The 22,305-nt window shown below is 40.9% G+C and overlaps 2 protein-coding genes and 1 non-coding gene across 4 annotated transcripts; 1 reads left to right on the top strand and 2 right to left on the bottom strand.

The window, feature by feature from the left end:
* Positions 1 to 3,276: 3,276 nt before the first annotated feature.
* Positions 3,277 to 13,059, bottom strand: LOC128438120 (cytotoxic granule associated RNA binding protein TIA1). 2 transcript variants are annotated; one of them, XM_053420524.1, is made up of 12 exons: positions 12,737 to 13,059; positions 11,882 to 11,978; positions 11,541 to 11,639; positions 10,625 to 10,679; positions 10,080 to 10,167; positions 8,838 to 8,913; positions 8,507 to 8,615; positions 8,322 to 8,417; positions 7,375 to 7,459; positions 6,821 to 6,959; positions 6,125 to 6,276; positions 3,277 to 4,647 (listed from the first exon to the last, which is right to left on the bottom strand). In XM_053420524.1, the coding sequence occupies exons 1-12, from the start codon at positions 12,763 to 12,765 to the stop codon at positions 4,509 to 4,511; spliced, it is 1,164 nt and encodes a 387-aa protein (XP_053276499.1). In that variant the 5' UTR covers positions 12,766 to 13,059; the 3' UTR covers positions 3,277 to 4,508. The 2 variants fall into 2 exon arrangements, with proteins under 2 accessions (XP_053276499.1, XP_053276496.1); XM_053420521.1 differs by lacking the exon at positions 3,277 to 4,647 and having other exon boundaries at positions 5,348 to 6,276; positions 12,737 to 13,054.
* Positions 13,060 to 13,307: 248 nt separating this feature from the next.
* trnag-ccc (transfer RNA glycine (anticodon CCC)) lies at positions 13,308 to 13,378 on the bottom strand. Its single transcript has one exon. It is a non-coding gene; the product is annotated as a tRNA-Gly (tRNA).
* A 1,660-nt stretch (positions 13,379 to 15,038) lies between these two features.
* On the top strand, positions 15,039 to 18,684 carry rchy1 (ring finger and CHY zinc finger domain containing 1). The gene is made up of 9 exons (XM_053420520.1): positions 15,039 to 15,681; positions 16,186 to 16,305; positions 16,447 to 16,562; positions 16,905 to 16,983; positions 17,095 to 17,139; positions 17,285 to 17,343; positions 17,634 to 17,663; positions 17,977 to 18,097; positions 18,328 to 18,684. Exons 1-9 carry the CDS (start codon positions 15,634 to 15,636, stop codon positions 18,529 to 18,531), a joined length of 822 nt encoding a protein of 273 aa, XP_053276495.1. The 5' UTR covers positions 15,039 to 15,633; the 3' UTR covers positions 18,532 to 18,684.
* Positions 18,685 to 22,305: the final 3,621 nt, after the last annotated feature.

Raw genomic sequence — 22,305 nt, 5'->3', positions numbered from 1 at the left:
GCAGCTGCGAAAAGACAAACCATTTATCAGCCTGTCAGCTCTTGCTGCCTGTTATTCCAGCCAGTCAGACTACACGGCTGTCTGAGAAGCAATAACTCCGACTGAGGAGAGCTGGCACGCACACACACACACACATACACACACACACATAAATTCAGTGTTGATATACAATAGGTAAAAGGTAACAAAGGACAAATGATTCAGACTGATAAGAACGCAGATAATAAAAGTTTTATTTATGTTTGTGAATTATATCCCTCACACAATCACACTATTGTCTGCTCTCTCTCTTTCACACACGCACACGCACACACACACACACACACCTAAAGGTGACAGACAGTCATTTAACATAGTGACAGGCTCACTGATGGTTTGGGTGACACTTTGCTAAATAACAGCAAAGTCAGCCACCTGCTCCACAAAACCAGGCCGGTCATATGGACTGAGAGCGCCATCTAGTGCAAAAATGGCCTACTACATTCTGAGATCTGGAGAAGAAGTAGGAAATAAATAGCAGTGGATTAAAAGCAGAGATCAAGTTTATATTAAGTATCTTCAGGGTTTTATAGGCCATGTTCCTCTTGCAGGCCACAAGTGATGCTTTGCATATAGTCCTCATTTGTAATGTACAATATCTCGTGACCCAGTTGACTACACTTCAAATAAGGTTAGTTCAGTAAGGACCAGTTTGGTCAAAATTACTTTGAATTGAATAAATGGAATAAGATATATTTGGCAATATGGCTCTGTTCTGAGAGTTCCCTGTAATTCCACGTGCATACCTTGAAAGCCTATAAGGTGGGGAGAGCACGCCTCCTACCCTCCCATTAGCCTTAATGGACACTGAGGCAGGGAGAGCAGCAGCTAAAAGACCCCGGCACAGGACAGAGCAGCAAAAGTGACAACACACGACATTAGGTTAGATCGAGGTGCTGGAGTGGAGGCGGGCTGTGAAGTGAAGCAGGAAGAGAAGGCCACTAAAGCAGCTCTGATATAGCGAGCATTATGAGATTTACAAATTGGATGTTTGAGGAAGAGCAAGAAGAAGAGGTCAAAGATGGCAGTAATGCACCTTGATGTTGGTTGCCGCTCGCCAATAAAGCAAGCAAAGAAGAAGAAGCTTTACTAATTGAAAGTATAGGATGGGACCAGCTGAGCTGTCAGCTGATGTGGGCTGGTACAGAGAGCTGCTGTTGTCAGCTGATGTACTGGACTCGGGGCTGAGCTCGACTTTGTGACCGGCCTGAACTCACGCTCTGCTCAATTCATTTTTTGAAAGAGAATAAGAACCATCATAGAGACTGTGGGGACCCAAATCTCTGTGAAATGCATGTCCATCTATTCCAGAGTGAAGAGCAGGTGACGAACCTGCAACTGACACTTCTTTACTGTTTCTGAGACTAGTGTCAGAGCTGTGTCTATAATAGAGCTTCAGGGGCTGAGAACAGTGACAATGTATAGACTCACTTGACTGCACCTTTTAAAGGTCACATATTTTCCACTTTTTTTTAAGGTCAAATATTCATAGGAAGATATATTTGTGGTTTTAAGTGACATAAATCCTCTGTGTATAATTACATCACACTCGTCTCTGTCGCTCTGTCAACTGGGCACTTGGTGTCCGTCTCTGAGCCTCTAGTCTGATTGGCCAGGCCAACCACAGGTGACAAGTTGTAGCCTGTATCTTGGTGAAACTCACAGGTAAATATAAATTTACAATCTGTGCTGATATGAGCTAAACAGACTGTCAGATTCAAATCCCGTCTTGAATAGTTCTATCCTTGAGCAGACTGCACTATTGGCGTGGTAACATCTGCTTAGTGACGTAGTGATGTGTTGTGTTGTTAAAGTTCTGTTGTTAAAGTTTAAACAACACTTAATGAGCGATGGAAGATGGATGCAGTGAAAACTGATTTTGTTTACATCACTAAGTTCCAGAAATCCTGACCACTTGTTTTGAGGCACAGATTTTAAAGATTGGATGTGTGCATTTCCCTGTCAATTAAGCTTTTAGATTTTCCTCAGCATGGGGCCTTTAACATTTTTACTATATACTTTAGCATATATTTTCTAATTTAGTCTAGATTCTAGAGATCTGGCTGTATACAGTTTACTTGGGTTTGTTATTTAAAAATACACAGCAAAACGTGTTTCAGTGAGGCAGGATGGACAAAACTACAGCCTCCACTGAGTGGAATTTAGCCATCATAAAAATTATTCATAGGAACCATATTCCTGTTGGGATATGCCAAAGTTTCTCTTGTACAAATTGAAATGTTAACATGGCCAAGGCAATATAATCACTCACTTTTTAGAGAACCAGGGGCAAGCGAATTATATAGTTATATTTGTCTTTGAATCCGAAACGTACTGATGCTGTATCCCACCGTCATTCATTACAGTGCCCATATTAAGCTTTTGGGTTTTCCCCTTTCCTTTACTACTTTGTTTCAGATTTTGTGAAGTTCAAGTTTATCTAAATTAAAAAGCTCAAATTCCACAGCAGTTAGCTCCTCCCAGAAAAACCACTGCACCTCAAACACTGGGTTTAAATGTCACCTAGTCAGAGCCCATTAAAAATAATTTAAGTAGCAAGCCTTTACTGTCGAGAGATTACACAACTGTAAAAAATTAAATCTCACCAGTGTTATGTCATCTTTTTTTGCAGGCACACACATAAGTACAGCTGATCAGGGAGCCTGACATTTCCAACACACGCTTTAAGCCAAGGAGTGTCATGGGAGTCGAGCAAAGAGCTAAAACAGAGGGCTTCAAACAGTGGAATTAGGCAACACTGCAGTGAATTGTGAGACAAATAATGTGTTTTGAAAATTCCAGTTTATAAACCTTATGTAGTGGACCCCCGGGTTAAAATGATGAAGCTGTGCTGGACCAAAGAGTGGGTCTTATATGTTCTGGAACCAATATGGTACTTCAGGTTGACATTGACAAAATGAATCCAGTATGTACACAGTATAAATATAGGACGAAGACAAAGAGGGGTAACTGGGCTTTAAACCTGAGAGCAATATTAATCTTTTCAGTACTATTATAATGGACTTAGAATTTCTGCAGACCTACAGCGCACATACAATATAAAGTTCAGTTATACATTGATACTGATTAGGGGTTAATTGTGCTGTATAATCTTGTACAATCGTGTGCAGTTCTTGCATGAAACTACAAACAAAGCATTTCATAATTAAATCTCTATTAATGTTTCCTAGACAAACCAAGTGTCCATGAGAAAAAAGCAACTAACACACAGTGCAGTTTATGTGCATGAGCATTTTAATTGGACAAAGCAAGAAAACATTGATTACAGTAGCAGAGTCATCAGTTCTCAGGGCTAACACCTTTCTAAATAAAAAGGTCTGAAAATGTCTGTAGGCACTGCCTAATTAAAAAGAGGGTCTTGTCAGCTAAAAGAAACCAGCTCTATAAGGCAACAGTTACAATGGCCTCTCCATTTCTCTGGCAAAAAGAGCAGGTGTAAAGGTTGAAACCACTCAGATTTTTGATATAAAATACTGGCGTTTCAATAGATATTTAAAAACATCAGAAGTGTCAAACATGTTCACCTTTTAATATTTTAATTTAAGTGTGCACTGAATGGCAATGCCGTGTTATCCCTGCATGGAAGAATCGTGTGTGTGTGTGTGTGTGTTGCACTGTGCCAGTGTCACATTTCATAGTGCCACTCTGCTACGCACAATGTTGAGTTAACTGTCGAGTTATCAAAACAAAAGAGAAAAGCAAGCACCCACAGTTAACAGTAGCATTTTACTTACACTGTTTCAAATGATTGAATGTATGAATGGTTATTTACAAGTGGCAAAATGCTTTGAGGCTGTCTGAAAGATATGAAGGAGAAATGGAATGCAAAAAGAAAACTCTTGGTAGTCAAATTTGTCCATGTACAAGAGAGGAAAAAACTGTGCAATATATATCTGCCCTTACAGAGAAACAGCAGTGGCAACAATCCCTGCACTTGATTTTAATCCAAGAGAAAATGAAAACAAATTAAACTGATTTCCATTCCTCAAATAATAACTAAGGTTCATAACTTAGCACAACTCAGAATTGAACAGTTTCTTTAAAAAAAGGACAAACCTCTCTGTGGCTGTCTGAGAGGAAATGTGTGAAAATGGAAGCAATTTGTAAAACCCAGAAACCAAAATCCAAAAGTTTCTCCTTTACAGTTTTATACTCATTTACAGTTAACTTCAAAATGGTAAGAGCCCTGGTTCTTGGCCAGTCTTGCCTTCCACAAAGGGTGTAAAGACCGGTGTGGGTCAAATCGCTCCTCCCTGGCTCCCGTTACTCCAACCCCCCAATGAAATCCCATTTACATCTCCTTCAAACGTCAACCTTCCCATTAGGTTCCACATCCCAGTAAAAGTCCTAGTCCTGCCACAAATGGAGGCGGTGTTACACAGCCCCGTGGGGCACCGTACAGCCAATAAGAGGCTGATGGTTGACAATTCTCCCACCCTGCCCACTTATCAGTGTGTGGGGTATCCTGCGGCTCCCATACCGGGCTGGTTGGCTAGCATACTCCCATTCAATCCCTGTGTAGGTTCCATTACCCCACCGTTACTGATGGCGCCCATGCCAGTCCACCCAGCACTGGCCGGTAAGTGACTGCGAAAAAAATGAGGTAAAGAGAGAGAGAGAGACAGAAAGACAAAATGCCAGCAGGTTAGAAGAGACAAGGCGAAAGGGAGCCAAAGGGACGGTATATTTTAGAGCTAATAGAATCTGGACAGTCTAGAATGAGGACAAGGCGGCAAACAAGAGTTATCAGAGGTTGTGAGGGTGAGGCAGGCTAGGCAAAAATCAAGCTAGCAAAAAAGTTAAAAAGGGAACAAAACAAAAATCAGAAAGTGGAGGGCGCTTTAGAAGGGCCAAAGCTAAGTGATGTTTGATTAAACATGGGTGGACAAAGCAGACAAGGAGCGTAAAGGTCAAGCGCAGAAAGCTAAATATTCCTTCCTTCCCCCACCCAACTGCTGTAGTCGCACTATTCTACAACCATGTAGATTATCTCTTCATTTTTCTGGCAACACTTTGACATTTGACCACAAACTTAAATTCTCACCTGATTCACGTGACGTCTTTCATCAATCGTGTAAATCAACTGAATTTTAAGTTCAGTGTGGAGAATGACAGCCATTAAAAGATAAGGTCTTAGCTTCAAGTCGAGAGAGGCCTGCCCTCTGTCTCAGGAATTGTGCATTTACTCTTACTGCATCGAAAATCATTCTACGTTAATCTACCTCACACCTCTGTACAGTGCCTATTCATACACCTGCTCGCCAAGAATGTTAGACTGGCAACACCATAATGGCCTCTCTTTTATTTTTCTTTGGTGTACAAAGCATCACTGCACATCGGCTGTCTAAACAAAAACAAAATTTGATAATCTACAAATTATATTTAACATGTCCCACTGATAATCATGTACAGATCAACTTCACAGGCAAATGTAAAAATAAATCAAACAATCAAAAGAAAATCTGTAAAAAGCTGACATGAATTTAGACATACAAAACAAATGAACAGCCTTAAAGAACACAGTTCTTACACACAGTGGGCAATCTTACAAAAAGGGGATTTGCATTCTTCGTCAAAGATCAAAGTGAAACTTTGTTCTGAGCTTTAAGCATTTTTCATATTTCTGTTACTTTTAAATGTCTTGAAATGTATAAAAAAGATTTTACCTACTTTAAGGCAGTCTTACATTTGTGTTTGGGATATCTGACAGATTTTAAAGTATTTGTGAAAATTCAAGACAAAAATATTTTGGAACAAAACCCTTCTGTTGTTAAGATACGTTTGTCACATTGATCTGTACTGACACACTGAAACACAGGTAACAACAAAACTGAAGTTGAGATAGTTCTGTGTGAATGTGTGTGTGTTCATTTCTTAATCTTGTCATGATAAGAGAGATGAGGTGCTGGTGAGGGCAGATGGGCGGGAAGTGGGGTTGGGGGAGGGAGGTCATGGCTCCCTCCTGTGGCCAGAGCTGGCTCTCGCTGCTCCGATGTTGAAGGGGAACTCTGGTGCTGCAGGAGGAGGTGGTGAAGGGGAGCCCTGTGCACACCGTGCTACTTACTTGAAGCCCTGCTGGTTCCAAGCCTGGCTGTAGACGCCGTAGGTTGGCACCTGCCACCCGTTGGGGACGTACTGGCTAATCTGGGGCCCGTTGCCATACCACTGGCCCCACTGGCCATAGGGCTGGGCTGCCGCGAAGCCCATCTTGTTTTGCTGTAGGACACAGTACAAGTATGGTTTACGTTTGTTTCAAGGAGGCAGACACCAAAAAAGGGGAGCATGTGACACAAAGATGGACTTTTAAAAACACCACTAAAGCCAGGACAAAGGGGAAGGTTTCCCTGAGTGTCACAAGGATAATCCAAGTTTTAAAGTCACAAGAACCTAAAACTCATTTATTTTCTAAATAAATTGACCCCTGACTGATGTCACAATGATATATAATTTAATAATCAGTAACTTCTGTATAATATATTTTCATTGTGTTGTTTCAATAACAGTTTTAAACCAGCTGATGATGAAGTTGTACACACGTATGACACTGCAGCTCTAACTGACTGATGTCAGTCAATGCTAGGATTTCTAATCCTGTAAAAGTTAGCAACAACAGGCGACATTTTGAGAAACTGCAACCGAGACATCCAAACCCTCCCATCGACCATGTCGTTAAATCTACGCCCCCAAAATACATGAATGTGCACGGACTGACATCTGCTAAGCCAGCTTCAGGAAGAGGAGGGATCTTTGGTGTCCTTACCTGGGGCACGGGCATCTGCTGCATCGGGTTCAGCATGTCCGGGGTCTCTTTACCCCAGTAGCATTTAACTATGTGGCCCTCTATTGAAGAGCCATTCACTGACACAATGGCATGGGCTGCTGACTCATGGGAGTTAAACCTGGACACAAATAGAGGTAGAGAGGTAATAAGTAAACACTGTACCTCATTTAAATCAGCAATGGTGAACACCACTGCTGGAGATGTGTCAGTAAACTGTGAGAAAGTCTGTCCTATAACATCTGCACTGCAAGGATCTAACTGGTCACATGCGAGATAAAACCATGTTTCAACACTTAATCAGTAATGAAAATTGAAAACTGACGGCTAAGATCCTGCTTGCGAATATAAACCATGCTGCTCACATCACTAAAAAGAGGTTTCATGTTTAGGGTTATTTAAAATCCAGAACTCTTGTGTTTACAGCAATTTATTTAGAATAAAGTCATCAGATCAAGAACCAGTGTATCATTCACTGACCTTGATGAAAAAAGGGGGAAAGGAAAAAGCTAAGTTAAACTGAAGTCTCCACATACCTCACAAATGAATAACCTTTATCTGGAAAAACTCTGATTTCCATGATTTGTCCAAAGGCGGAGAAAGTCTGTCTCATCAGTTGTTCTGAAAGACAAGGAGATGAGGAGCATAAGATATCAAACTATAAGAGTTGATGAGAAACATGGCATATACACAGATTATACTTGACATGTTTTCTCCTAGTTTTGACCTTATTGTTGAATGATGCTATAAAATAAGACCAGCCTCAATCTTTAACCAATTAAGACAAATGTGCGCTTCTCCCTTTAGAGCTGATGAAATACAGTGGCTGACGAAATAAATCGTGACTTGTTTTAATACTAGTGGGAAAGGTGAAATGGGAAGGGCTCTCACGCCCATGACCTTACTATCCCCATTGACCACTCTGTGGTAGCCCCCACCCAGACCTGTTTTGTAGAGGTCGTAGCCTGCAAAATATTTTATAAGTAGTGTTTCAGACGATGTCTGACGATCAAATCGAGGGGAGCCATATTGTAGCAGATTACAGTGACCGTTTCATGATGAAATTACAAGGTTGAAGATTCCTGTTGACATGCTGGCCAAGGCTCAGTTGGCAAGAGACGTGTTTGAGAAGGAGGAAGATCTCTGAAGTTTACTGTTTTTTTTTTTGTTTTGTTTAAGCAGTTTACAGGAAGGCAATGATTACCGATGAAATCCAAACGTTAAATGTTTTTTTTCATGTCTCTATCTGCCTCAGACAAATTGAAGTGATTTAAGTGCTGGCAATTCTGTCAGCTCTAAGGAAGATCCTCAGGTTTTAGGGGTTTGTTATTAAGCAATGCTTGGATATTCTAAAGCTTTTTTCACAAAACAGTTTTGACTCTTCGCTTTCGGTCTTAATGGGTTAATGAAGTGCTTTCCTCAGTCATCTGGTCAGTGTTATTATAATTGTGTTGGTAGCAACAATACTCGTACTTCTCCTCACCCGTCAGTCCGGCGCTGACTCCACCACAGTACACGGTGCAGTTACTGGGACTTGACTGACTCACTACTTCCTCAAATGATAGGTGCTTGGAATTACCTGGGAGGAAAATACAAAAGACAAATTCACTATTAACATGTGATCCAACATGTTGAACAAGCAAAAACTGCACATTTAAAACTACACACTTTCATAAGTGGCCTTTGGGGCAGGGGGCTTTCTTGTGGCCCAGTTAGTTCGAATCTGTCTTCCTCCTAACCACTGTCCCCCCATCTGCTGAATGGCATTTTCTGCATCCTGGAACAAAGAAAGCATTTGGTTGGTGCATTAAGCTGGAGTCTAGTTATGTAAAATATAAAAGCACAGGACCCCAATAAATAAGTAACCGATGTGAAACGTCTTATTTTGTTTTATATAACAAGGCAGAATGCTTCTGGTCCTTAGAGCATGTTTTGCAGAAATAATAATGCTTTAAGACCCCCCATAAACAGCAGTACTGACACAATGATGTCTACTCACCCATTTATTGAAGAAAGACACAAAGCCATAGCCCCTAGATTTCCCTGTAGCCATATCTTTCACAACACGAGCGTCTCTGTGGACAAACACGACAACAGCATTACATCACATGTCGCCAACATGAAGGCTCAACTGAAAGGAGATAGTGTCTTCAATTAAGTCTGCAAGTAAATAATGAACAAACTTTTTATCTACCGTTTATTTACCTCCATTCATTGCATTTCTGAATAATGAAAAAGAATTCCCTACAGTTTCCCAAACACTGGGTCAACATGTTCAATTGTCTATTTTGTTCAAACAAAACAGCAAAACATTCAAGTCAGTACACAGAAGACAAGTAAACATCCACATTTAGACAATAAATAATGTCAAAATCAATTGCAGTTATTTGCTGGCAACAACCTTATTGAATCAATGTATCATCCTTAATTAAAACAGAAAAAATCTGGAGCAGTGCAGGGCCTTATATACATGTACTGCATGCGCACATGGTTCCTTGTATTTTGTATGTTTCATTGATATGAGGCAGGAACGTGAAAAATATTACTGCCTGATATCAAAGCAATGTAGCAGTTTCCATCTACAATTTAATTGTCTTAAATAGTTTTCAGACATGACCTGTGGGTAAAATCCAGAGAATTGGCTATGGAGTCTATCGCAGTTTGCCTTTATGCATGGACAATGTAGCGTCTCACTCAGACACATGCACGTCCTCCTCCAAAGAAAAATACAGAGGAACTGCATGATTCAGTGCCTGTTTGAAAGCAGCTTTAATGGATTGTTCACAGAAATATGAAAATGCACTTATCATCTACTGGCCATTATGCTGATGGTGGATGAACTGTTTTGAGTCCACAAAACATTTCTGGAGTTTAAGGGGTGAACTTTGTTTCATGCAGCCAAATCCAATTGAATGCAATAGCGACTTATACTTCAGACATAAAACTGAAAAAAACACATCAGGACTGTGACTGTATGGGGTCAGCTAAGTGTCCGCAAGCCCAGACATTGATATTCGTCTCGAAATGAGGTAATTTACACTGCGCTTTAGCCGAAATGTCCTCTGATATCTTCACACAAGGTGGATTCACGGACCCTCGGACACACCATTGTGGGTCCACCTCCGCTAGCTTAGCCACTTTCAGCGAAAATTTTGGCTTAAATTACCTCGTATAGTTTATGTAAATCAACGAATAGATGCAGCACTGAAACTTAGTTGGTAAACTTTAGCACTATACTTACGATATCCTGCCAAATGGACCGAAGGCAGCTTTGACGTCTTCTGTAGTTATTTCTGGGCTGAGGTCTCCAACGAAGACATGAAAGTGATCTATAGGGGGGAAACAGCAGAGAAGGAGCATGTGTTACAACAAATACCTTTACAATGACTGTGATGTTTTACCTGGGTCAGTTCATTTTAATAAGATTGTTAATGGGGGGGATATAAAAGCAGCATCATCCTGGTAAACCAACTACATAAGAATATATGTAAGCATATGTGCAGTGTAAATATTTGCCTGTGATTTCTATTTATGAATCAGAGATTTCCACATTACTCATGTTAAAATATACATTCATTTGGCAGTTTATTAGTAGGTTGATCTTGCTTAAACTAATTCAGACTAGGACAAAAGTCCTTCAGTAAATTCACCGGTAAGATATTAATGTTCACTTTTGTTAAAACAGGTACACTGCCAGAATAATATATTAGACTGATAGTTTTAACAAGGTGAATTTAACAAATTGCCAATCAAGTGTTATCTCCAGTGACAAGCAGCTGTACTTACTACTTGTATCTTTTTTCTGGCTTGTTGGCGTCGTGGCCCAGTTTACTTTGACCTCCTGTGGAGAGGGACAGAGAAAAAACAAGCCAGGTGGGGTATGTTTACGTCACTTGCAGAAAAACATGGTCATCTCCACTATAATGGCTTCAGATGTGCTACTTATTTCCTGCGAAACTGTCCTTTTCCCCCTCACTTGTATCCTGTGTATGTCAAGCAGCATTGAACAAGAAAGTTTCTCATATCAAATCTAGAGACCTCAATTATCTTTATAGAAAATAAACTGCAACTAGTCTACCATGTGTGACTCAAACTTTTTCATACAGATATTACTGGAAGTTACAAAACTCATTTGCAGAGCACCTCACATAAGAGTAGTTATCAGTTCAGCATCATATTCATTAGGGCTTTCCAGTTTATGTCCTAGCACTGAGTACAGGAGCTCTACCATTATTACACCACAAAGAATACCTTATATATTCTTTTATAAGGCCCTGTGGTCTTTTAAATGCTAGTGGTTCTTGCTGGAGTTTTGTTCATGTGGCCGTGAATATTTACTTGAAAGTGCAGCCCTGGCTTGATCAATGAACCCCTAAAATACATTTTGCCCCTACTTACTTCTTCTCAACCCTAAATCTCAAGTCACACGCTGGCAACATTCTTACAGACCTAACATCACAGGTCCATGAATTTCAAGACTATTCGCCAAAATTATAACTTGAGGTCATTTTCTGGCAGTGTTCAAGATCTGATTTGAACACTGGCTGCAGCAGCTTGCCCTAGCCAGTTGGAAGACCTTATCTCTGTAATGGAATATGAATGCTTGTATTGACCGATCACCTTTACACAAAAGACACACAACCTAAATTACCACACCCGAAGCCCTCCCATCCCCACTCACCCTTTAGATACGATAGCTTACCTTACCCATTATTTTCCTTCCATTCATGGCTGCCAATGAGGCAGCAGCATGCCTGTGGTCATAGAACTCCACAAAGCAGTACGGATCATTTCCCGCTGTCTGTCAATCGGGAAACAACACTGATATTAAGTGCACAGCAATGTTTGTGATTTTATCACTCATGACATCAGTCACCTACTGTACGTTGACGTGTGAGGCCTGACACAACAAGCTGAGAGAGGAGAATCAATATCGAGCACATAAGCAGATTGAGGGACCACCATCTTTCAGGGCCACAGTGGAATATGATCTCCTACTAACAGACCATATGTGTATAAACCAGTCGAGGGGCTAACACTCACATCAACTATCATTTTACAGCTCTTGCATGGTCCTATCTGTGTGAAGACCTGAAGGATGAGCGGCTCGGTGACATCCCTGGACAGATTCCCCACATACCTGCCAACAAGGAGAGAGATGAGGGAAACAGGAAGTAGCATGCAAACAAAGGCTAGTTAACCGAGCTAGCTACAACCAATAACAATTCATTATTTTGAAGATTAAAAAAAAATCTAAATAGACTAGATACCTTTGGTAATTGTATGCATTTTACACAGACATCTCGAGTGTTGTCCCCCCCCTTACTGGTGCTCTCCCGTGCCGTCTCGCCTAGCGTTGACGTGGCTTGTCTGCCGGCTAGCTAAAGGTAACGCTAGCCGGTTCGACGGGCCTCATGCTAAGAGGGATGGCAGCTAGCTGTAATTTAGATTTTTGTATGCAACCCTTTTCACGATCCTCTGGCGAATGCTTGTGCATTGGTAAATAAAACACTACCTCTTTTCAGAAAAGAAGCAACAATTCGAAGAAAACGTGCGCATATCAGAGGAGGCGGCTGGCTAACTGCGTTGGCATCTTTGGCTAACGATAGCTAGCATTAACTAGCCCCTCCGTTTCATTTTCGGACCACTTACGGTTCCGTCTATTTATACGGCTAAATCAAACAACGTGTGCGTCGTAAATTAGACTCGTTCTGCTACATTTACAAACAGTGCTTTTGGAAGAAGCGTCACGAGGATGCCAATACAATGCCCACGCGAGTCGAAAAGTCAAGGTTTTGCCTTTTTAAATGAAACAACAGCGTGGAAACATTACCGACGCGCCGTAGTTAACACGGAGCCTAGCCATTCCAGTACATAGACAGGGCCGCCGTTACTCACAAGGTTCTGGGTTGATCGTCGTCCATCATCAAGGTTTGGAGGTCGCGTGCGGAGCGTCTTTAGTCCAATGACATACAAAGCGTTGGTGCTCGATCGACCGCGAACCTGAAGGCTGATCAACTATTAAATGGCAGATCGGCGGCTGATCCTCTCTCTCTCTCACACACACACACACTCACACACACACACCGCAGACAGTCTGATGCAAACAATAGGAAGTTGAAGATGGCGGAGGAGCGGCGTCAGCAGCGTCAACCTGCGCGCTGAAATGAATCCAGAGCCCAGCGCTCCTTCTCCCACACACAGAGATGTGCCCGCATCTGTGCAGACAGTGACTTACTGAGCGCCATGTTGAACTAGTAAGATAATTTTAGTCATATTTACACCAACCTTTTTCTCCTCACAGCTTTATTGACACAAGTACAAACGGGAAACAGCTGGACACAACTGATAGGCCCGGTTGGTTAGAGTAGAAGATGGCATAAGTGTTGCACGTATGTTTCCTATGAACATTAACGTCCCAGTTATGTCTAATATGATTTTATACTACAAGGAACTGAAGCAAAAGACGTGCGCCGCCCGGGAATCGAACCCGGGTCGCAAGAATGGGAATCTTGCATGATACCACTACACCAGCGGCGCTCATGCCTGTACATGTGCCAGCAGTATATATAACCAAGCACATACATATGAACACAAGTTAGTAGCCAGTCGGATTTACATTTAGCATCAGTGTATCCTCAAGTTCGGCCTGCAGAAGATCTGCAAACATACAAGGGATAATCACCATCTTATCCATCCATACATCCACCTATCTCTCTATCTCTCTATCTCTCTATCTGTCTACCTATCTTTCTATCCCTCTATCTCTCTATCTATCTATCTATATATATATATATCTATATATCTATCCATCTATCTATCTATCTATCTATCTATCTGTCTCTTCCTTTATTCAGTTATATTTATTTATAAGTTAACTTGTTTGTCTAATGTTATTTAACTATTATTCAATTTCATCTGATTGATATGTAACTGGAGTGACTTTTCATTGTGAGATCGGTTCGGCTGTTTTATTGATATCGTTTGAGAAAAAGTCCCTGTCACTGAGAAAGAATATCACTGTTCCTCTAATAGTGTATTATTAATGTATAACAAGGTTTGCCTCAAACACTAATAGATTTGAACATTATAAGAAATGTACAGATACATTCAGTCTGAGTTTTGGCATTATTGCTTGTTTATTTGACAGTTTTTCTCCATTGCTTTGGCTCATTTCACGAAACAGAAATGACATTCTCAAAACAACACGTGCAAACCTCCAAACCACTGGGCACTTGTTCACAAAAGATTGGAATATCTCATTCCTTTAATCAAATTGCAAGTGTATTGGCACATCCTTGCACATGACAAGTACAATTGCCTACGGCTTGCACAAATTTCAAATGATTTAGCACACCTTTGCAAACGATTAGGTACAATTGCCTTCAGTTAGCCCAATTACCAATTGAATATATCTTGCTGGTCTAAACTGACTGTTGCTTCTCAGTCAAGTGGTTGTTCTCTGCAGAACATGTTGGCATAATTTCCTCGTGTACATCATCACCTGCACAATAGTTCACTCCACTGTCAAATTCTTTCAGGCACATAATACCATGAAAAACATCATGGTTTATACTGTAATATGGATCTCTTGGATAATCGGCTTAATTTTCAGGTGCAACTTTCAGGTGCAGTTTTTTTCTGCATGGAGGTGTAGGGTCTATGAGCATCGGACTGAAAACCAGAGGTCCCTTCTCCAGGCAATGGATGCTGCTTGTGGTGACGTCACAGCAGAGCAGTGTCAGGGATGGTTGCCCCGTTGCATAGCAAGGGAGAACATCAGATGTGGTGTTGATGAAAATCTGTGGCCAGACAGACATGAGCACGAGGATGAGCAGGAGAGTGAGGATGAAAACTAGTGAACCTCCAGCTTTGCTTTAATTTCTTGTATGTGTTTTTAGTGTAGGCTATACCTAATTTTAGTTTTTATGTGCTTATTGTTTGACAGTATATTGTGCTGTACGCATTTTCTGTTACTGTAAGCACTATGAATGGCAATTACTGTAACAATTTCCATGGCAGTATGAGTGCAATAAAGTATATTATGTGAAACCTTGAATTAATCTTTTTTCTGTTTGATACACATAGTATTCTGGAAAGAAAACATCTACTGTAACCATTCAGTGTCAAAGGACTGAGCCAAGATTGAAATGTGCACATGAGGGATATCTCTATGGTCAACTGCCATACTGACAAAACATCTTAGCATTTTGACCTATAGTGTTTACACAATGAGAAAAGGGACTTTTCATTTTGGAGGCACTGACTATTTGTATGAGAAAATTATTTAGTTTTTACTGATGAGTTGTCTGTTTTGGGAGAGATATGACCTTTTGCAGGTTTGCCATGGAGTTTTGTTGAACCATATGGGTTCTTTTGGCAAATGTATTTAAAGCTTTGAGAATGTCCTTTTCCGAGAGATGAGCCACAGCAATCTAGAAGGAACTTTTCATTTTGGGGGCACTGACTATTTATATGAGAAAATGATTTGGTTTGGAAGCTTGAGTTAACTGTTTTGGGTGAGATATGACCTTTTGAAGGTGATCTTTGTAGTTGTGCTGAACCATATAGGCCATTTTGCCAATTGCACTTAGAGCTCTGAGAATGTCATTTCTGTTTCGTGAAATGAGCCAAAGCAATGGAGAAAAACTGTAACACGTATCCACTATGCATTTCGTTGACTCAAACGCGGGAGGGAGGTGTTGCTCAGTCTACGCTGTGAAACGACGACAAAGAAGAAAAGCCGGCAGCCTCGCATCGGGCGCGAAGAAGAAGAAACAGCACTTGGAGGAAACATGGCTGCTGCCGGGTGTGATCACTACGTCCGCAGCTGCTTATTGAAAGTGAGTTAACTGAAACCTGATGTATGTGTTTTCTTTATGTGCACAGTGGAGACATAAGGGTGTTGAAGTGAAACTGTGCTGCGATGAGAGGCGCTGCTGAATAACTCTGGTAGCAGCCTAACGTTAGGAAACTCTACCTGTTATGTCACATGTCTTAGTTTCTGAAATTGGACAATATAATCTGACATGTTAGCTGCATAAAAATATAAACGACCAGGGTTTCTGGATTTTAGTCATTATTGGATATCGTTATATTTTTCTTGTAACTCACTCCTTATGTATCTAACACCACTTTAACATTTGGGAAAGTGTAAATGAATGTGTGTCAAAAGACTAAATCTAAATCTTTCTGAAGTGAGCTTCTAGTGTGGTAGCAGCCAGACATAATTCATATTTGAGGCTATACTGAGATATGATCTGTCCCTTGGATATTATGAACATGATGGACTTACTTAGCGTTCACCTGCCAAATGCCATGTGTAATATCGTGTCTATGCACCTCAGGCCCCCTGTTGTGGTAAACTGTACGTGTGCCGACTGTGCCATGATGCAGAGGAAAACCACCAGATGGATCGATTCAAGGTCCGAGAGGTGCAGTGCTCTGGGTGTCTGACTGTGCAGCAGGTAACAGAGAACAACCCCTGTCAGCTATCCATTTCCCTTCTGATTTTTAAAGTTGTAGTCGTGCATGGAGTGTTTGTTGACCTCAAGAAAAAAATGTTAATGGTAAAAGAAGCTAAAACGTTTTAGCCATCCCTCCTTTAGGCGCAGCAGACTTGCCAGCAGTGTCATGTGCAGTTCGGGGAGTATTACTGTGACATTTGCCACTTATTCGACAAGGATAAGAAGCAGTACCACTGTCTACCTTGTGGAATATGCAGGTGAGCAACAGCAATAGTAGTGTTACAGTGTAACTGAAGGGGGAAATCCTTTTGTCATTTTTTTCATCCCATATAATTGAAATTCTATTTAAATTCAAAATCCTAACGTTATATTTGTTTTTACTAACCTGATATTAGATTTCAGTTTTTTTAAGTCAGCTGAATAGTATTTCCGTATTATTGTTATTACGTATTACTTTGCTTCTTACGCTTTTTTGGTTTTTATGTACTGAAATAACCTTGAATTTGGAGTGTGTGTGTCATGCTCTAACAATCCCTTCACATGTTTTTCATGCATGATGTGATTACTGTATCAGTGGCTCTCTGTTTTGGCTCCTACAGGATTGGCCCCAGTGAGAAATATTTCCATTGTGACAAGTGCAATCTGTGTTTAGCTCAGGATCTACAGGGAAACCACAAGGTAATTATTAAACAGGCACAGGGTCCACCTGTTTCTAACACAGACACACAATATATATACGTTTCTGTAGTGTCCACAATGCTTTAATTCTAACTATATTTTGTGTTTCAGTGTGTTGAAAATGTGTCAAGACAGAACTGCCCAGTGTGTATGGAGGTAACCCAACATATAATACATAACGGGAGAGTATACAGAGTGATGTGGGATTTATATTCATTTTTTGTTAATTCCTTTGCTTTCTCCACAATTTTATATTAACTGTCTTTTCGACTCTTTTTTAAAATTTTTTTTTTTTTTACAGGATATTCACACGTCCAGAATTGGGGCTCAAGTTCTACCATGTGGTCATCTGTTACACAAGTACGACTCAATGCTTTGTCTCAAAACAGACTGATTACTCTACATACCATTTAAAAATGTTTTATCATGAAATAATAGTATCTGATAAACAAGACAATAATATGATTCACGTGATTACAAAGAGGAAGAGAGGAGTCCGGAAAACATTCAAATGTTGAAGATGTAGACAAAGGATTTATTATCAAACTCCATGATCCTTACATATATCCAGTACTTAATTTAGTAATAATATTTTGTGTTATGTGAGAGACATAAAGGTTACAATTTATGTGTTTGTGGATTCTCTGCAGGACCTGCTTTGAGGCCATGGTCAGAACAGGGTAGGTCTCACAAATCATTTTTCGTGTTAAATGTTTATTTTAATAAATTATGGTTTTGTTAAAGTTTGTGAATCATGTATTTATTTGTATGACATAAACAATTCTAGACAAATTGATCCTGCATCAGTGTGTGTAATTAGGTGACCAGGTTACAGCGGAGATGCAAATGTACAGTTATCAGTTTACTGCTGAGCATGTAAATCCATTCACATATTTCATACTAACTTGGTTTCTCTGAGTAAACTGGTCACTAAAGTCTGTGTCAAGGTTTTGAGGGACAGCTTCCTCTAAATGCCATTTGTCTTTGTTTCAGAGCGTATCGCTGCCCTCTGTGTATGCACTCTGCCTGGGCCATGGAGGACCACTGGGAACAGATCGACGTAGAGATCGCTCAGTCACCGATGCCCACTGAATACCAGGGTGCTACTGTCAAAGTAAGATCTCACTAAATACTTTTAGATTCCATAGTAATATTATAATTTAGTTAAAAGAAGAGTTGAATTTCTGATCTTATTGTAATATTTGTTTTTTTCCCAATGGTTTGTGTGTCATTCAGTCCAGTTTGTGCCATAGTTAAAATTGATCCTAATGAATGTTATGAGTAATCAACCAACTGGTCAGCTTTACATATAACTCATGACCTTTTTTTTTGTCCTCTCTACAGATTATTTGTAACGACTGCCAAGCTCACTGCACGGTGCCTTTCCATGTGCTGGGCATGAAGTGCACCGGCTGTGGCTCCTACAACACAGCACAGGAGGGAGGACTCATCCAGCAGCCTCAACCACAACAACAACAGCCAGAGCAGGAGGTTGAGGATGAGGCAGACACAGACACAGAGCCCGAGCAGCAAGATCAACCTGAGTAACTCGGGCCACATTATCAGTTCAACCAAAATGACTTTGACTGGTCCCCTTCATTGATATTGATTGCAACAGGTGGCAGAGCCAACATTCTGTGATAATATATACAGCAGTGGCCAAAAGTTGTGAGAATGACACAAATATATATGTTCACAAAGTCTGCTGCCTCAGTTTTTCTATTATGGCAATTTGCATATACTCCAAAATGTTATGAAGAGTGATCAGATGAGATGAATTGCAATTAATTGCAAAGTCCCTCTTTGCCATGAAAATAAACTTGAGTGCTGATTGAGTCAGAATAGCAGACTGGACGGTTTAAAAGAAAGGTGGTACTTGAAATCATTGTTCTTCCTCTGTTAACCATGGTTAACTGCAAGGAAACACGTGCAGTCATCATTGCTTTGCACAAAAAGGGCTTCAGAGGCCAGGATATTGCTGCTAGTAAGATTGCACCTAAATCTACCATTTATCAGATCATCAAGAACTTCAAGGAGAGTGGTTCAATTGCTGTGAAGAAGACTTCAGGGCGCCCAAAAAAGTCCAGCAAGCACCAGGACCGTCTCCTAAAGTTGATTAAGCTGCGGGATCGGAGCACCACCAGTGCAGAGTTTGCTCAGGAATGACAGCAGGCAGGTGTGAGTGCATCTGCACGCACAGTGAGGCGAAGACTTTGGGAGGATGGCCTGGTGTCAAGAAGGGCAGCAAAGAAGCCACTTCTCTCCAGGAAAAACATCAGGGACAGACTGATATTCTGCCAAAGGTACAGGGATTGGACTGCTGAGGACTGGGGTAAAGTCATTTTCTCTGATGAATCCCCTTTTCGATTGTTTGGGGCATCCGGGAAAAAAGCTTGTCCGCAGAAGAAAAGGTGAGCGTAACAATCAGTCCTGTGTCGTGCCAACAGTAAAGCATCCTGAGACCAATCGTGTGGGGTTGCTTCTCAGCCAAGGGAGTGGGCTCACTCACAATTTTGCCATAGAACACAGCCATGATTAAAGAATGGTACCAAAACATCCTCCGAGAGCAACTTCTCTCAACCATCCAAGAACAGTTTGGTGACGAACAATGCCTTTTCCAGCATGATGGAGCACCTTGCCATAAGACAACAGTGATAACTAAGTGGCTTGGGGAACAAAACGTCGACATTTTGGGTCCATGGCTAGGAAACTCCCCGGACCTTTATCCTACTGAGAACTTGTGGTCATCCTCAAGAGGCGGGTGGACAAACAAAAACCCACAACTTCTGACAAAGTCCAAGCATTGATTATGCAAGAATGAGCTGTCATCAGTCAGGATGTGGACCAGAAGTTAATTAACAGCATGCCTGGGCGAATTGCAGAGGTTATGAAAAAGACGACTCATTGCATAAACTTAAAGTAATTGTCAATAAAAGCCTTTGACACTTGAAATGCTTGTTATTATACTTATGTATACCATAGTAACATCTGACAAAAATATCTAAAAACACTGAAGCAGCTAACTTTGTGAATCCAATACTTGTGTCATTCTCAAAACTTTTGGCCACAGCTGTATATATGTATTACAAAAAAAATCTATTTATTTTCTGTATTGGCCTATCCTCTCCGTCCCTAGGAACCTATCCCAGCATGCACTGGGTGGGATAAAATGTAAACCTAGGACAGGTTGCCAGTCTAAGACTTTCACATCATCTTACACTAAAGCTGTTTTCAGGCATGAACTAAACTCTCCTGACATACTCCAGAGGGGTTTTATGTGAGAATGCAAATGTCTGAGTGAGAGACTGCAGACTCTCGCCTGCCAGCCCCTTGTAAAAACTCTGGATAATGACGGAGTTTGTCCACGTGAGAATAAAGCAGGAGATCCCCTGGAGGATTCACATTTAGTGGGTGATCTGAGGATGAAAGCATGTGATCACCACAGCAGAATTAGTATGTTACTTCTTGTCTATGCCTGCTGAACCACCTCTCACTTCATGCTCCGGAGATTTCTGTGTTGCTGTGAACAACACTTAAAGGCCGAATTATAGTCGGGTTGCACGCACGCACGCATGCACGCAAGACACGCAACACGCCCCTTTCATGCCCTCTGCGGACTTGCGTGCGTCCGCCAATTTTTCTAACTACACGACAAAACGACGCGAGCCTCACGCAGCCCGCAAGGCTTGTGATTGGTCTGCTTACTACATCCCGTCCGGAGTCTAGTTTCCGGTTTCATGCCCCAAAATACGCGGAAATCACGGAAGATTTAGAAGAACGAATATGGACCAAATAGAAGAGCACTTGGCAGAAGAGATCCGAAAGTATGACCACTTGTATAACCCGTCACTGACTCGCCGATTTGTCCGCCAGAAATAGGCTATGAGGAGCCGGAGTGGCGATGTAAATAATCAGTCGACGAAGAAGAAGACGTCTCTTCTTTGTGTGTTTTGTCTTTGAAAAAAAAAGTTACTCCGCCTAGGGTTCTGGCGGTGAATTGCGTTGCAACAGCCGCTCAAAAGAATTAGGGGAACATTTGAATCATACAAACAGGATCTCAATGAACAAAATATTGATGTTGAAAATCTTTACTGCTACCTTCTCAATGTCACAAAGAAAGATCTCAGCTGAGTGACAGCATGGCACCATGGCAAAGAAATGAACTGATAAAATACTTAGAGTGAGGAACTGGTGATGATTTTATTACTGAACAGTATCCGACCAGTTATAATTATTTTCCGTTAAGTTCAGTGATTGTCCCAGAGGTCCTATATAAATGCCAATAGAACATCAATCACCACAATTGATACTGTAGTAAGTCTTTACACTAACTTCACTGACATGTTTGTAGCCCAGCACAGGGAAGTGGAGGCTTTTTAAATGTAAGACCCACGCACTAGTGATGTGTCGTTCGTGAACGATTTGTTCGTTTTGAACGAATCCTTACAAGGACTCGGGAGTAACGAGTCCGCTCAAAGAGAGATTCGTTCATTTTCTCGTGGCCGCGCATCGGGACTGTTGCATAGGCTGATGCAGGTCACGTGAAAAAGGATCCAAAGACTCGTATCCGGCAGATGAACGAATCACTGATCCGAAAACACGGTCGGGAGTTGAACGATTCGTTCATCTGCGGTAAAAAGATCCGAACTTCCCATCACTACCAAGCACAGGGATTTTAAAATGGACTGAGTGAAAGGGAACAAGTCACAGTGCGTTTGTGAGGAGTAAAAAAAATGGTTCCGGTGTATGCGGACTTTCATCAGTACAGTATTCACACCACTGTACATTGAGTTGTTTTCTGCATGTGAGTCAGAGGGATTAAAGAGAAAGAATTCTTTCAATTATGAGTAAATTGTGGATCTCATTCACTGTCGTCTTTGAGCAGAATTAGATGCTATAAGTGTTGTCAAATTGCAATTCTCATTCCCAGACATAAAGTGAATATAACAGTAAGTTCCACTATCAATATTCAAAGCAAAATACCAGAACCCATTTTATGAGGCCAGCTAAACAAGTGACAGTCATATACATAACATTAGAAGTATATGTTAAGTTTTGTCTATAACTTCTGAAAAATTCATGTGACATAAATACAACTGCAATACATGTACCTATTGAATATTTCCTTCACATGATATACACACATACATACAAAACTTTAATTTTTGATATGACTGCTCTGACTATCATTCACTTCTATTTGTCAGTGTAACTCAAAGGTGTAAACAACCTTTACAATAACTTAATTCAAAATAAGAACATGTAATCACATGGTGTAGATAGCTATGGTGGCAGTTCTGCAATTCGACATTACACAATACA

The sequence above is a fragment of the Pleuronectes platessa genome, chromosome 4 (assembly GCF_947347685.1).
Source record: "Pleuronectes platessa chromosome 4, fPlePla1.1, whole genome shotgun sequence".
Lineage (NCBI taxonomy): Eukaryota > Metazoa > Chordata > Actinopteri > Pleuronectiformes > Pleuronectidae > Pleuronectes > Pleuronectes platessa.
Note: the sequence above shows the minus strand (reverse complement) of the source record. Positions and strands in the feature narration are given on the sequence as shown.